General features: G+C 37.1%; 1 protein-coding gene across 2 annotated transcripts in view; it reads right to left on the minus strand.

Annotated features, from left to right (window-relative positions):
* The window catches only part of VPS45 (vacuolar protein sorting 45 homolog), a 68,657-nt gene extending 54,486 nt beyond the window's left edge, over window positions 1-14,171 (minus strand). For both annotated transcript variants that reach the window (XM_061183551.1, XM_061183550.1), the window contains exons 1-3: window positions 13,974-14,171; window positions 13,199-13,333; window positions 3,101-3,161 (exon numbers count right to left, since the gene is read on the minus strand). In XM_061183551.1, coding sequence (XP_061039534.1) covers window positions 3,101-3,161; window positions 13,199-13,333; window positions 13,974-14,066 — 289 coding nt within the window. In that variant the 5' untranslated portion in view covers window positions 14,067-14,171. The remainder of the gene's footprint in view (window positions 1-3,100; window positions 3,162-13,198; window positions 13,334-13,973) is intronic.
* Between the last annotated feature and the right edge of the window lie 2,902 nt (window positions 14,172-17,073).

Genomic DNA, 17,073 nt, shown 5'->3' on the forward strand with positions numbered 1-17,073 from the left:
TCATTTTTTCCAACCCCTAATGAATCAATGGATGGAACTAGGCATTGGGCATTAACCTCTGCTAGTATCATAGTAAGAGACAATCAGTGGAAGCACACAACACTACCTATGAAATATTCTCGTCAAAAAGAAATCAAATCTGAATCTAATTAAGCCTCTGTATCCAAGTACCAATTTCCAAGAACTAGAGGACAGAGGGAACATTTTAAATTGCAAAGAACATCTTAAAGTACCCCATGCAGACGCAATCAGCAAGATCCAGGCTGTGGGAAACTTTAATAGAACAATGTAGTTTCTTCAATAAATAGACTGCATGGGGGTTGGGGTAGAGAGAGGACTTATAGAAGATTAAAGAAACTTAAACAACATATCAACCAATAGCAATGTGTGGACCTTACTATGATCCTGATTCAAACAAACAGTGGTGAAAAAAAAAGACATGAAAGAATTTGAAATTTGAACACTGAATGAATATTTGAATAAATAGGAATTTTTTTCATTATTTGGATATAATAATGGTACTTTTTAAAACAAGTCCTTATCATTTAGAGATGCACATGGAAATATTTATGGATGAAATCATGTGATGTCTTAGATTATCTTCAATATAATATTGATGGGGGAGTAGATAGCAGTATAGCTAAAACAAGATTGGCTATGGTACGATAATTGTAGAAACTGGGTGATGGGTACATTGGGATTTATTAGACTATTCTATTTTTACATATTTGAAAACTTCCATAATAAAGAAGTTTTTTTTAAATAAAGGAAGGGAGGAGCCTGTTATACAAGAATATACAAAAATAGAATTATTAAAAAATGACATGAGCAGAAGGCCAGTTTTGTGCTAATTAATATAAATTGTGCTGAAAGTCTGTAAAGAATAAAATCATCATATATAAACTCATTTTAGTTTATTTCAATCAAATAAAACTGTGAAATTGATTCCTCCACCCAAGACATTTCAACAGTCCATTTTTCCTAGGCTTTAGTGCTAACTACTTTAACATATATAATTTTTTTTGACTTCATAGATTTACAGCCCAAATCAAACAAACTTTACAACCAGAAGAGTAAATATTAGACTTATTATTGGTTATTAATCTCAACCACTGCATCAAATAACTCTTTTCAGAGGAAAAGGGAGTCTTTCATCTCATGATCTATTCAATTTTTAGCTAAGAGACTCAGCAAAACAGTAATTCTGTTAGATGTCCAGATAAATTTGACAGCATGGGGAATCAATCTCTCTCTCTCTCTAAATATATGTGTGTGTGTGTGTGTGTGTCTATGTGTGTCATTGAATACAAAAGTTTTTATACTTTCCTATCCTCAGTACCTAGCTTGTAATCAGACTTAAAAAATACTGGAATGACTACACACCTAGCAGGATGGCTAAAATGAAAAACAGGGACAACACTAAATGCTTGTGAGGATACAAAGAAATTAGATCACCTGTACACTGCTAATGGAAATGTAAAATGGCATAGTCATGCCAGAAAACATTTAGCAGTTTCTTAAAACACTAAACATGCAACTACCATATGACCCAGCAATTGCTCCCTGGGTATTATTTATTACAGAGAAATAAAGACTTATGTTCACACAAAAACCTATACACAAATATTTATAACAACTTTATTTGTATTAGCCCAAACTAGAAACAACTCAGATGTCCTTCAACAGGTGAAGTTAAACAAATTGTGGTACATCCATACCATGGAATACTACTCCGTAATTAAAAAAAAAAAAAAAAAAAAAAAAAGAAAAGAAAGAGGACTTCCCTGGTGGCACAGTGGTTAAGAATCTGCCTGCCAATGCAGGGGACACAGGTTCGAGCCCTGGTCCGGGAAGATCCCACATGCCGCGGAGCAACTAAGCCTGTGCACCACAACTACTGAGCCTGTGCTCTAGAGCCTGTGAGCCACAACTACTGAGCCCGCATGCCACAACTACTTAAGCCCACGCACCTAGAGCCCATGCTCTGCAACAAGAGAAGCCACCGCAATGAAAAGCCTGCGCACCGCAATGAAGAGTAGCCCCTGCTTGCAGCAACTAGAGAAAGCCCGTGCGCAGCAACAAAGACCCAATGCAGCCAAAGATAAAATCAAATAAATTTAAAAAAATAAAATAAAATAAAAAAAGAAAAAAAAAAGCTTAATTGAAAAAGAAAACCCGTGATTATTAGCCAAAAATAAAACAATAACAAAAACAAAAGTAGGATGACAGAAAAGAATAAAACTGCCTGTTTTTACCTCCTGGGGTTATTTTAAGGGCTGAATAAAATATGAGAGAGTTCTTATAAACTACAGTGTCTTATCACAAATGTTAATTTTTTGTACCATTATTAAATTGTAGTATATGCGGAAGAAAGTATATATCTTAGACTATAGTTTAAACCCTAAAACTCCAAAGCCTTCAAGTAAACAATACAAATGCTATGAAGATCAATAATGACATCTAGAGGAGAAAAGATGTAACTTCCAAAGCAGAATGTATTACATTAAAAAAATCCATATAAATTGTATAGTAACCACAAACCCAGTTTATTTCCAGGCCTCCACCCCCTTTCCCCTCCCCCAAAGTTATGCAAATAGGAGATATCTACTTGATGACGTGTACTTTCAAGTATTACATAAAGTTGCAAAGAGAAGTAGACTGTTTTCATCTGGTATGTAAAGTAAATCTCTGCTTTTCCAACAAACTCAAGTATATTCTCCCTCCAGATAAATAAATCAGCTTCTATGCCTCAGTTCATAAAAGTGTAAAATAGAAATAAGTACACATACTTTTTTGGCAAAGGTGGAATGTGAAAGTTGACTACTTACAACTTTTGACTTATAAAGAAACTTGAAGGGCAAAGTAAAACTTAAAAAATAATTTGTTTTTAACCTAAGCAGTCTATGATGAGTGGAAATCACATTTAGCTCTCAGAAACAGAATGTTGGTCCAACACTTTTAATACTTTGAAAGGACAAAAAAACTCACCAGACTCTTACAGTGATGGATTCAATTAACTTACTGATGATATGAAGTACCCAATAGAACATATTAGCTAGGATTTAGTTACATGATTGAACAGGTGAAATAATATACTTACAAATAAAATATATACTGTATTTGGGTCTTCGGAGCTCCTGAATCAGATAATCCACATTCTCCTAGAAAAGAACAAACAAACAAAATATGAGAACTGCTTAAGTGAAAAAGTAATAAATACGTATCATCCACTGATTTATTTAAGTATTTACTGAGTGCCTCCTGTGTGCTGAGGTCTAGATTAAGTGTGTGTATGTTGGGAGGGGTGAGGGCTGGGGATAAAAAAGAGACATTAAATATAATGATCAGGAATCATATGTAACATTAACTAGCTGCATTGCCTTGGCCAAATTAAGATTAAAAATATAAAGGACATAGATGTTGAAATACAACATAAGATAGATAATAATTCTGCAAATTTGCCTCAAGCTGTTTGCTTATAAATTTTATTCATCTGATCAAAATTCTTATGTGGAACATCAAAATGTGTCTAGTCCTTTAAAAACCAACATTCAAGAGAAAATATAGTTAAATATATTCACTTGGGCTTTTAACTAATTGGGACCAGAGGCTGCAGAACTGAAATATTTGTGAAGTATTTGCAAACAGTAGGCTAAGACCTTTTGTATAATTACATTATTTTAAAATAAAACATGAAATTTAGAACTAAAAAACAGTTGATTTTCAAATGGTCAAAACATAATAATTCCAATTACATACGATCATAATGCAGGTCTTATCTACTTTTGATACTATAACATATGGTTAAATTTCAGTATAAAGTTGATCCCCAAATTATACATGATATAAAATATCATTTTTGAATGTTAAAAAACCATACATTTCCTTACAGAATTAAAAGTAACGTAAGCAATACATATTGCTTGTTAAATGGGAAAAAGACTTTAAAAACTGTCATTTAAATTTAAAAAACACATTAAAAATTAACTTTATAATGTAATCTTAAGGAAAAATTGTTTTTAACAACACATTTTGAGTTTGAGAGAACATACATATGGCGCTGAAAGAGCTTCTCTAATAAAAAATGTTAGGAAATGATGGACTGATAATCTCTAAGATCCCTCCCAGAGCCAAAATTTCATGACTAATATGAAACAATTGGAAACTACTGTATCAAAGAATTAATTGATGTATTAATTAATTCAGGAACTATTTATTGAGTATCCATTATGTGGCAGGCATTGGGGACATAACAGTGTGAAAATATGGACATCATCTCTGCTCTCCTGGAGCTTACTGCTGGTGAGACATATTAATTAATCACACAAACCATATGAGACTTCATCCACGACAAGTAATAGGGAGAGGAAGATGGTGCTATAAGTATTTATGAGAGGGGGGTTTGAGCTGGTCAGCAAGGCCAGGAAAGATTTGCTTGAGGGAGTGAAAACGTTCCAGGCAAAGAGAAGAACCTATGCAAAGGTCCTGCGGCATGACAGAATATAGTGGACTGAAAGATTAGTGTGGCTAAGAGCAAAAAGGGGAATGGTTTGAAATGAGGCTATAGAAATAGTAGGAGCTAGACCATACAGGGCCTTGCAGGCCACTCTCAATGGAGTTTTGTCTTTATCGTAAAAGCAATGAGAAATCATTCAAGGATTTCAAGTGTGGTGACATGGTCAGATTTGTATATTGGAAAGTAGATAATGTACAAGTACTGGAGTTAAGAACATGAATATAAAACAAGAGAATATACAAAATAAGATTGAAATAGTAAAGGATTTTTAAAGGAGGACTCAAGTTAGATTTAGAAGATGGTGGATGAAAACTGACAGAAGGCTAAAGAATCTTTAATCAGGGGAAGAGAACAAACAGAGGACAGGAATGAGCATGTAGAGGGATCATAAAAAGGCCTATGTGGCCGCAGTGGAGGAGCAGAGGTAGGACACAGGAGGTTGAATACATAAGGGCAGACCAGACCAGCTAAAGGAGGGCTCTGAGGGCTACTAAATATAAATTTAATCATGGGAGTAAAATTGAGCCATTAAAGGTTCCTGAGCATAGATGTGAATAAAATGATAAAGACTCAAAACACTGATATAAGTATGTAAGATTAAATGGCAATGGTGGCCCTGAACCAAGATGGCGGAGTAGAAGGACGTGCTCTCACTCCCTCTTGTGAGAACACCAAAATCACAACTAGCTGCTGGACAGTCATCGACAGGAAGACACTGGAACTCACCAAAAAAGATACCCCACATCCAAAGACAAAGGAGAAGCCACAATGAGATGGTAGGAGGGGCACAATCACAGTAAAATCAAATCCCATAACTGCTGGGTGGGTGACTCACAGACTGGAGAACACTTATACCACAGAAGTCCACCCACTGGAGTGAAGGTTCTGACCTCCACGTCAGGCTTCCCAACCTGGGGGTCTGGCAACAGGAGGAGGAATTCCTAGAGAATCAGACTTTGAAGGCTAGTGGGATTTGATTGCAGGACTTCGACAGGACTGGGGGAAACAGAGACTCCACTCTTGGAGGGCACACACAAAGTAGTGTGCATATCAGGACCCAGGGGAAGGAGCAGTGAAGCCAGGGGAGACTGAACCAGACCTACCTGCTAGTGTGGGAGGGTCTCCTGTGGAGGCAGAGGGTGGCTGTGGCTCACCATGGGGGCAAGGACACTGGCAGCAGAAGTTCTGGGAAGTACTCCTTAGCGTGAGCCCTCCCAGAGCCTGTCATTAGCCCCACCAAAGAGCCCAGGTAGGCTCCAGTGTTGGGTTGCCTCAGGCCAAACAACCAACAGGGAGGGAACCCAGCCCCACCCATCAGCAGTCAAGCAGATTAAAGTTTTACTGAGCTCTGCTCACCAGAGCAACAGTCAGCTCTACCCACCATCAGTCCCTCCCATCAGGAAACTTGCACAAGCCTCTTAGATGGCCTCATCCACCAGAGGGCAGACAGCAGAAGCAGAAGTTCTTCTAACTACAATCCTGCAGCCTGTGGAACAAAAACCACATTCACAGAAAGATAGACAAGATGCAAAGGTAGAGGGCTATGTACCAGATGAAGGAACAAGATAAAACCCCAGAAAAACAACTAAATGAAGTGGACATAGGCAACCTTCCAGAAAAAGAATTCAGAATAATGATAGTGAAGATGATCAAGGACCTCGGAAAAGAATGGAGGCAAAGATCGAGAAGATGCAAGAAATGTTTAACAAAGACCTACAAGATTAAAGGACAAACAAACAGAGATGAACAATACAATAACTGAAATGAAAACTATACTAGAAGGAATCAATAGCAGAATAACTGAGGCAGAAGAACGGATAAGTGACCTGGAAGACAGAATGGTGGAATTCACTGCTACGGAACAGAATAAAGAAAAAAGAATGAAAAGAAATGAAGACAGCCTAAGAGACCTCTGGGACAACATTAAACGCAACAACATTTGCATTATAGGGGTCCCAGAAGGAGAAGAGAGAGAGAAAGGACCCAAGAAAATATTTGAATAGATTATAGTCGAAAACTTCCCTAACATGGGAAAGGAAATAGCCACCCAAGTCCAGGAAGCACAGAGAGTCCCATACAGGATAAACCCAAGGAGAAACACGCCGAGACACATAGTAATCAAATTGGCAAAAATTAAAGACAAAGAAAAATTATTGAAAGCAGCAAGGGAAAAACGACAAATAACATACAAGGGAATTCCCATAAGGTTAACAGCTGATTTCTCAGCAGAAACTCTACAAGCCAGAAGGGAGTGGCATGATATACTTAAAGTGATGAAAGGGAAGAACCTACAACCAAGATTACTCTACCTGGCAAGGATCTCATTCAGATTCGATGGAGAAATCCAAAGCTTTACAGACAAGCAAAAGCTAAGAGAATTCAGCACCACCAAACCAGCTCTACAACAAATGCTAAAGGAACTTCTCTAAGTGGGAAACACAAGAGAAGAAAAGGACCTACAAAAACAAACCCAAAACAATTAAGAAAATGGTCATAGGAACATACATATCAATAATTACCTTAAATGTGAATGGATTAAATGCTCCAACCAAAAGACACAGGCTTGCTGAATGGATACAAAAACAAGACTCATATATATGCTGTCTATAATAGACCCACTTCAGACCTAGAGACACATACAGATTGAAAGTGAGGGGATGGAAAAAGATATTCCACGCAAATGGAAACCAAAAGAAAGCTCGAGTAGCAATACTCATATCAGATAAAATAGACTTTAAAATAAAGAATGTTACAAGAGACAAGGAAGGACACTACATAATGATCAAGGGATCAATCCAAGAAGATACAACAATTATAAATATATATGCACCCAACATAGGAGCACCTCAATACATAAGGCAACTGCTAACAGCTATAAAAGAGGAAATTGACAGTAACACAATAATAGTGGGGGACTTTAACACCTCACTTACACCAATGGACAGATCATCCAAAATGAAAATAAATAAGGAAACAGAAGCTTTAAATGACACAATAGACCAGATAGATTTAATTGATATTTATAGGACATTCCATCCAAAAACATCAGATTACACGTTCTTCTCAAGTGCACACAGAACATTCTCCAGGATAGATCACATCTTGGGTCATAAATCAAGCCTCAGTAAATTTAAGAAAATTGAAATCATATCAAGCATCTTTTCTGACCACAACACTGTGAGATTAGAAATGAATTACAGGGAAAAAAACGTAAAAAACACAAACACATGGAGGCTAAACAATACGTTACTAAATAACCAAGAGATCACTGAAGAAATCAAAGAGGAAATCAAAAAATACCTAGAGACAAATGACAATGAAAACACGACGACCCAAACCCTATGGGATGCAGCAAAAGCAGTTCTAAGAGGGAAGTTTATAGCTATACAAGCCTACCTAAAGAAACAAGAAAAATCTCAAGTAAACAATCTAACCTTACACCTAAAGAAACTAGAGAAAGAAGAACAAACAAAACCCAAAGTTAGCAGAAGGAAAGAAATCATAAAGATCAGAGCAGAAATAAATGAAATAGAAACAAAGAAAACAATAGCAAAGATCAATAAAACTAAAAGCTGGTTCTTTGAGAAGATAAACAAAATTGATAAGCCATTAGCCAGACTCATCAAGAAAAAGAGGGAGAGGACTCAAATCAATAAAATCAGAAATGAAAAAGGAGAAGTTACAACAGACACTGCAGAAATACAAAGCATCCTAAGAGACTACTACAAGCAACTTTATGCCAATAAAATGGACAACCTGGAAGAAATGGACAAATTCTTAGAAAGGTAGAACCTTCCAAGACTGAACCAGGAAGAAACAGAAAATATGAACAGACCGATCACAAGTAATGAAATTGAAACTGTGATTAAAAATCTTCCAACAAACAAAAGTCCAGGACCAGATGGCTTCACAGGTGAATTCTATCAAACATTTAGAGAAGAGCTAACACCTATCCTTCTCAAACTCCTCCATAAAATTGCAGAGGAAGGAACACTCCCAAACTCATTCTATGAGGCCACCATCACCCTGATACCAAAACCAGACAAAGATATTACAAAAAAAGAAAATTACAGACCAATATCACTGATGAATATAGTTGCAAAAATCCTCAACAAAACACTAGCAAACAGAATCCAACAACACATTAAAAGGATCATACACCACGATCAAGTGGGATTTATCCCAGGGATGCAAGGATTCTTCAATATACGCAAATCAATCAATGTGATACACCATATTAACAAATTGAAGAAGAAAAACCATATGATCATCTCAATAGATGCAGAAAAAGCTTTTGATAAAATTCAACACACATTTATGATAAAAACTCTCCAGAAAGTGGGCATAGAGGGAACCTACCTCAACATAATAAAGGCCATATATGACAAACCCACAGCAAACATCATTCTCAACAGTGAAAAACTGAAAGCATTTCCTCTAAGATCAGGAACGAGACAAGGACGTCCACTCTCACCACTATTATTCAACATAGTTCTGGAAGTCCTAGCCACGGCAATCAGAGAAGAAAAAGAAATAAAAGGAATACAAATTGGAAAAGAAGAAGTAAAACTGTCACTGTTTGCAGATGACATGATACTATACATAGAGAATCCTAAAACTGCCACCAGAAAACTGCTAGAGCTAATTAATGAATATGGTAAAGTTGCAGGATACAAAATTAATGCACAGAAATCTCTTGCATTCCTATACACTAATGATGAAAAATCTGAAAGAGAAATTATGGAAACACTCCCATTTACCATTGCAACAAAAAGAATAAAATACCTAGGAATAAACCTGCCTAGGGAGACAAAAGACCTGTATGCAGAAAACTATAAGACACTGATGAAAGAAATTAAAGATGATACCAACAGATGGAGAGATATACCATGTTCTTGGATTGGAAGAATCAACATTGTGAAAATGACTCTACTACCCAAAGCAATCTACAGATTCAATGCAATCCCTATCAAATTACCAATGGCATTTTTTATGGAACTAGAACAAATCATCTTAAAATTTGTATGGAGACACAAAAGACCCCGAATAGCCAAAGCAGTCTTGAGGGAAAAAAACGGAGCTGGAGGAATCAGACTCCCTGACTTCAGACTATACTACAAAGCTACAGTAATCAAGACAATATGGTACTGGCACAAAAACAGAAACATAGATCAATGGAACAAGATAGAAAGCCCAGAGATAAACCCACGCACCTATGGTCAACTAATCTATGACAAAGGAGGCAAAGATATACAATGGAGAAAAGACAGTCTCTTCAATAAGTGGTGCTGGGAAAACTGGACAGCTACATGTAAAAGAATGAAATTAGAATACTCCCTAACACCATACACAAAAATAAACTCAAAATGGATTAGAGACCTAAATGTAAGACTGGACACTATAAAACTCTCAGAGGAAAACATAGGAAGAACACTCTTTGACATAAATCACAGCAAGATCTTTTTTGATCCACCTCCTAGAGTAATGGAAATAAAAACAAAAATAAACAAATGGGACCTAATGAAACTTCAAAGCTTTTGCACAGCAAAGGAAACCATAAACAAGACGAAAAGACAACCCTCAGAATGGGAGAAAATATTTGCAAACGAAATCAACGGACAAAGGATTCATCTCCAAAATATATAAACAGCTCATTCAGCTCAATATTAAAGAAACAAACACCCCAATCCAAAAATGCGCAGAAGACCTAAATAGACATTTCTCCAAAGAAGACATACAGACGGCCACGAAGCACATGAAAAGATGTTCAACATCACTAATTATTAGAGAAATGCAAATCAAAACCACAATGAGGTATCACCTCACACCAGTTAGAATGGGCATCATCAGAAAATCTACAAACAACAAATGCTGGAGAGGGTGTGGAGAAAAGGGAACCCTCTTGCACTGTTGGTGGGAATGTAAATTGATACGGCCACTATGGAGAACAATATGGAGGTTCCTTAAAAAACTAAAAATAGAATTACCATATGACCCAGCAATCCCACTACTGGGCATATACCCAGAGAAAACCGTAATTCAAAAAGACACATGCACCCGAATGTTCATTGCAGCATTATTTACAATAGCCAGGTCATGGAAGCAACCTAAATGCCCATCAACAGACGAATGGATAAAGAAGTTGTGGTACATATATACAATGGAATATTACTCAGCCATAAAAAGGAACGAAATTGAGTCATTTGTTGAGACGTGGATGGATCTAGAGACTGTCATACAGAGTGAAGTAAGTCAGAAAGAGAAAAACAAATATCGTATATTAACGCACGTATGTGGAACCTAGAAAAATGGTACAGATGAGCCGGTTTGCAGGGCAGAAGTTGAGACACAGATGTAGAGAACAGACATATGGACACCAAGGGGGGAAAACTGCGGTGGGGTGGGGATGGTGGTGTGCTGAATTGGGCGATTGGAATTGACATGTATACACTGATGTGTATAAAATTGATGACTAATAAGAACCTGCAGTATAAAAAAAAAAAATTAATGCACAGAATTAATGCACAGAATCTCTTGCATTCCTATACACTAATGATGCAAAATCTGAAAGAGAAATTAAGGAAACACTCCCATTTACCACTGCAACAAAAAGAATAAAATACCTAGGAATAAACCTACCTAGGGAGACAAAAGACCTGTATGCAGAAAACTATAAGACACTGACAAAAGAAATTAAACATGATACCAACAGATGGAGAGACATACCATGTTCTTGGATTGGAAGAATCAATATTGTGAAAATGACTCTACTACCCAAAGCAATCTACAGATTCAATCACTATCAAATTACCAATGGCATTTTTTATGGAATTAGAACAAAAAATCTTAAAATTTGTATGGAGACACAAAAGACCCCGAATAGCCAAAGCAGTCTTGAGGGAAAAAAATGGAGCTGGAGGAATCAGACTCCCTGACTTCAGACTATACTACAAAGCTACAGTAATCAAGACAATATGATACTGGCACAAAAACAGAAACATAGATCAATGGAACAAGATAGAAAGCCCAGAGATAAACCCATGCACCTATGGTCAACTAATCTATGACAAAGGAGGCAAGGATATACAATGGAGAAAAGACAGTCTCTTCAATAAGTGGTGCTGGGAAAACTGGACAGCTACATGTAAAAGAATGAAATTAGAACACTCCCTAACACCATACACAAAAATAAACTCAAAATGGATTAGAGACCTAATAAATGTAAGACCGGACACTATAAAACTCTTAGAGGAAAACACAGGAAGAACACTCTTTGACATAAATCAGAGCAAGATCTTTATTGAACCACCTCCTAGAGTAATGGAAATAAAAACAAAAATAAACAAATGAGACCTAATGAAACTTCAAAGTTTTTGCACAGCAAAGGAAATCATAAAGAAGACGAAAAGACAACCCTCAGAATGGGAGAAAATATTTGCAAACGAATCAATGGACAAAGGATTAATCTCCAAAATATATTAACAGCTCATGCAGCTCAGTATTAAAAGAACAAAGAACCCAATCCAAAAATGGGCAGAAGACCTAAATAGACATTTCTCCAAAGAAGACATACAGATGGCCAAGAAGCACATGAAAAGCTGCTCAACATCACTAATTATTAGAGAAATGCAAATCAAAACCACAATGAGGTATCACCTCACACCAGTTAGAATGGGCATCATCAGAAAATCTACAAACAACAAATGCTGGAGAGGGTGTAGAGAAAAGGGAACCCTCTTGCACTGTTGGTGGGAATGTAAACTGATACAGCCACTATGGAGAACAGTATGGAGGTTCCTTAAAAAACTAAAAATAGAATTACCATATGATCCAGCAATCCCACTCCTGGGCATATACCCAGAGAAAACCATAATTCAAAAAGACACATGCACCCCAGTGTTCATTGCAGCACTATTGACAATAGCCAGGTCATGGAAGCAATCTAAATGCCCATCGACAGATGAATGGATAAAGAAGATGTGGTACATATATACAATGGCATATTACTCAGCCATGCAAAGTAACGAAATTGGGTCATTTGTTGAGACGTGGATGGATCTAGAGACTGTCATACAGAGTGAAGTAAGTCAGAAAGAGAAAAACAAATATTGTATATTAACGCATATATGTGGAAGCTAGAAAAATGGTACAGATGAACCGGTTTGCAGGGCAGAAATGGAGACACAGATGTAGAGAACAAACGTATGGACACCAAGGGGGGAAAGCCGTGGGGGGTGGTGGTGGTAGTGTGATGAATTGGGCGATTGGGATTGACACGTATACACTGATGTGTATAAAATTGATGACTAATAAGAACCTGCTGTATAAAAAAATAATTAAAATAAAATTCAAAAATTAAAAATAAATAAATAAATAAATGGCAATGGTGTTCAGTGTGATAGGTATGGAGGTTAATCCAGGAATAAAGTGATGTGGGTCTCTGTTAGTATAGTTAGTGGCTTTGGAAGTGGCTGAGAACCTTAAAGACATCTTGAAGGAAAAACTGGCTGTAAGCAGTGACTGAGATGTGGAAAGGAGGAGAGTCATGGTTAAAACTCTGATAAACCAGGATAATTATGATGCCACAAATGATGATAATAAAAATTTATTTTGCCTTAATAATACTTCCAGATCATAGTGTGCTGTATTTGCCTAGGCAGACGGCAGCTGTTTATGTAGTACCTTTGTAGGTCGAAGAAAACAAATTGCTTTCAGGTGTTTCATGATCTCTCGATTTTGAGAATCAATGCGTTCAAAAAGGTACACTTCCTTCTGGAGAATTTCCGATTGTGTGTATACCATACTCACTATGCCGGTCTGTAAAGAAAAAGAATTAACTAATATTATGCTAGTCCAGAATAATAAAAACAAGCAGCCATACCTAAGCCTTAAAATTTTTTTTTTCATTAATACTACTTAGTTGGATAACTTAAATACTAACATATGTAATAACATTTACTGAGCATCTAAAATAATAAGTAATGTACCAAAATGAAACGCTCTCTCTGAACACGGACAACCCATAAATTTCCAAATAAAAAATTTCCCATCACCTTAAAGAGTTCTTTTTTAAAATTTTGTAACCAATAAATAATAACCTGTCACCTCAGTTTGAGCCCTAACAGCTTTCCTTTAAAAACATAACGCTGAGTGGAAATAACAGGACCATCCCAAAGTCCTCCAAGTGCGCTGTCTTATATATTATTTCTTGGCAGAGGCATTTAGAAAACGATTTCTGACTTCAATAAATTGTTCTGCGTACAAGAACCTCTGGCAGTGGTTAGAGCCATTCAGACTGAAATCCTTCTAGGCAAGCTTTATACAACCTTTCAGTTCCACACTGAACTGACCCTCACTTATAAATCTTCAATTAAATACTAAATCCTACAGTGGAATGGGACCAGCTATTGCAAGGGAGGAGGGTTCCCTCACAAACACTGAGCAAAAGCAAACTCACCGTCTCTTTATCCATGAGAAGTACTTTCATGCCCGGTCCGCTGTCCTCTATCATTTTGGAAATGTACTGCTTCACAGCAAAAACCACGTTCATGGTGGCGAACTGACAGGTTAGCCCTATACCTCTTCCCGCCCCCCGTTTTTCTTGCTAAATTAACCCCCAGCCTCTTGGCCGGATCTCAGCAGCTTCCTCCCTGCCCGGCTTTGGCTTCCGGAAGTCCGGTCAGCTGTGGTCCTGGGAGTTGTAGTTCAGCTACGCGGTTCGGACACACAGCCTCCCGGCTGCATGGAAGAATTCGGCTGAGACACCCTAGGCCGCCACGCCCGGACTTGATTCTCGACCCACCTCCAGCCCGGAGGTGTTTGAGGCCCGGACGCTCAGATCTCTCCCGGCCCTTGGCCCGGGGTCCGGGCCGCGGCCTGACGCCCCTCCTGCTGGCTTGGGGAGAGGGTGGCGCCTCGCGGTGTGGAGGAACTTGGCATAATGCTGGCTCGGAGGCAAGAACAGCAGAGCTTGGCCGTGGTCGCTATTTGCCATTAACGCTTTCTTGGGTGGCAGTGAAGGATGGAGGGAAGGGAGGTGGCTTTATGTTCCCGGCAGATGCTAGGGACTCGGAGGGACGGCATTTGGTCAATCTCAAGCGGTATTTGCTAAATAGTGGCCGAGATTCGTCTTCCCCGGCATATTTGTGTCATTAACAAGGCGAGGACACTGCACTGCAAAGTGAGGCCCGAATTGCTTTTCCGAAGACTGAGGGGCATCGGAAATTGAACAAATACTTATTGAACGAATAAACAGAGGGAACGCCCTTTAGGAATGTTCTGGGAGAGGCCTCGGATCTCCCAGGAGGGCCTGGACGTGGGGTCTGCCGCCGAACTCGCAGGCCGTGGGTCCAGCGGAGCCCGGAACCACCCAGTTTTCGGCTCCCTGGGCGATTGGATTCCGTGGGCTTCAACTCTCCCGGGGTGCTGGGGACTTGAGATGCTTAAACAGCGGCAGGAGAAGAGTTAACAGGGTCAAAAATGGGTAGGGGGCATGTATTCGGTAGGGCTAAAGCAAAGTAGCGCGGGGATTTTAAGGAAAAACTAAAAATTTTAATTTAAGAAACGACAAAAACTTAGCAACAAAATGAATCTTAAAGCCATCAACTTCCACATGTCTGCATTTGTGTTTCTAACCCGCAGGTCTTCTCTCCATCATGCCATTTCTCGAAAAGGATGGTAAATGTCAGTTTTCTGCACCTTTGCGTTGGGGAATTGTAAAATCAGGAAGACAGCAAGAAACAACTGCAAGAAATCAGTGATTTTAATTGCTTGTAAATATTTCTACCCAAAAAATGACCAGTGTTTGTTGTGTTCACAGTTTAATCAATAGGTTCAGCATTACCAAATCAATTTTCTTTCATTACATTGTATGAAGTTTACAGTTAAAACTAGACCCAGAGCACGTCAACAGGAATCGGGCTGTTAAGATTACTTTATAAAACTTTGTATACAATTTTCAAATCCTTTAAGGGAGATCAGAAACCACTTGAAATACCATAGGTTTTTGTCACCTCTGAAATTGTGAAAATGTGTTTATTTTCTTTCCTTTTCAATTTTTCTACCACATAAATAAAACTTTCCTTTGGGCATTTTTTTCTATTTTTGAGATACATTTTGCAAGAAAAGTTATATCAAAATGAAAATGAATCTTTAAATGGATACAAATGAGAAAAATCTAATGTTATCTGAAAATTCTATTCTTATTAATTTAAAATGTTTAAAAATTTTTTAAATACATTAAATATTTTCTTTAAAGTATATTACAATTTAAAATATAGAAAACAGCAAACCAATGCTAATGAAAAATTAAGTAACTGCAAATCCTGTAAGTTACCAATATTTGAAAATTAATTTCCACTCGTGTCATTTGGTTTTTGTTTTTTCTTACCTATAATTTGGATTTCAGTATAGTATAAGGTTGTTTTCCATTTTATGCATTTTTTAGAAAGAACAAGGAGAGAGAGGCTTGTCTATGAACTTTGTGCTTTTTTTAGACAATTGTCAATCTGTAAGTAATACATGGAAACTGCATCCTTTTAAGTATTTATATTTGGACAATTATAACATTTTAGAGGAGTAGGAAAAATGCCTATTTTGACAAGACTTACTGACTCATTCCGTTGCCCATGAAATTCCACTGATGTCAGTGGCAGTGTTATTTTACACGTGGGTAAGATACAATGTTTAATAGAATGTAAACATTTTGTACAAAATATTTATTATATATTTAATGGATTCTCTGATGGTCCTGAAGTTTGGCAGCCCATTTCCTTTCTGAAGAAAACTAAAAAAGCCATTTTAAATGTCTCCAGATTAAGAACTTCTTTTGTATTCCCATACCTCTAAAAATAGGACTGAAACCAATGATCAAGTCCAAACTCTTGCTTTGTGACTCATCCAGGATAAACCCAGTGACTTGTTTTGTTGTAGGCAAGAGAGCAAATCCAGAAGCCAATATGAAGCACCTTACTTATTTTTTTAAAAATCAAGGGTGTAAATAAACTGTAATAATAAGAAATATTTTTAATAATAGAAACTTCAAATTTAAAAAATAAATACTTCAAATATAAATGATTACATTAATTATAAACTTTCTAATGCAGTTACTTGAAAATTTTTTTACTAGGTTCAAAGAATCAGTGCTTTAAGTGTGGAAAACAGGAAGTTAAAAATTATGGTGTTTATATCTGTACATTTTGTTTAGACTTGTAAAGATGTGTGTAAATGAAGTAATCAAGAATGATTACCTGAATAATGACATGTGCTTCAGCTTCTTACAAAGTGTGTACTATTTAGAGGTTTAACTGTCCATTTTATATTTAATCAAAATCATGTTTCTCCTCCATAAGAACTCAAAGTTTGATATAAAACAAAGGATATGTAAATAAGTTCAGTATAATTATAATAACAATATGGCCAACTCTTAATTATCTTAGATTATTAATTATTTACCATTCTCCTTGTTGCTGTGTGTTAACATAGCCCTGCATAGGAGGGAAGTGAAGATGAAAGTCAATGAAACTCAAATTAATTAGATTTTCTGCTTGTTAGCAATT

The sequence above is a fragment of the Eubalaena glacialis genome, chromosome 3 (assembly GCF_028564815.1).
Source record: "Eubalaena glacialis isolate mEubGla1 chromosome 3, mEubGla1.1.hap2.+ XY, whole genome shotgun sequence".
NCBI classification, from domain to species: Eukaryota; Metazoa; Chordata; class Mammalia; order Artiodactyla; family Balaenidae; genus Eubalaena; species Eubalaena glacialis.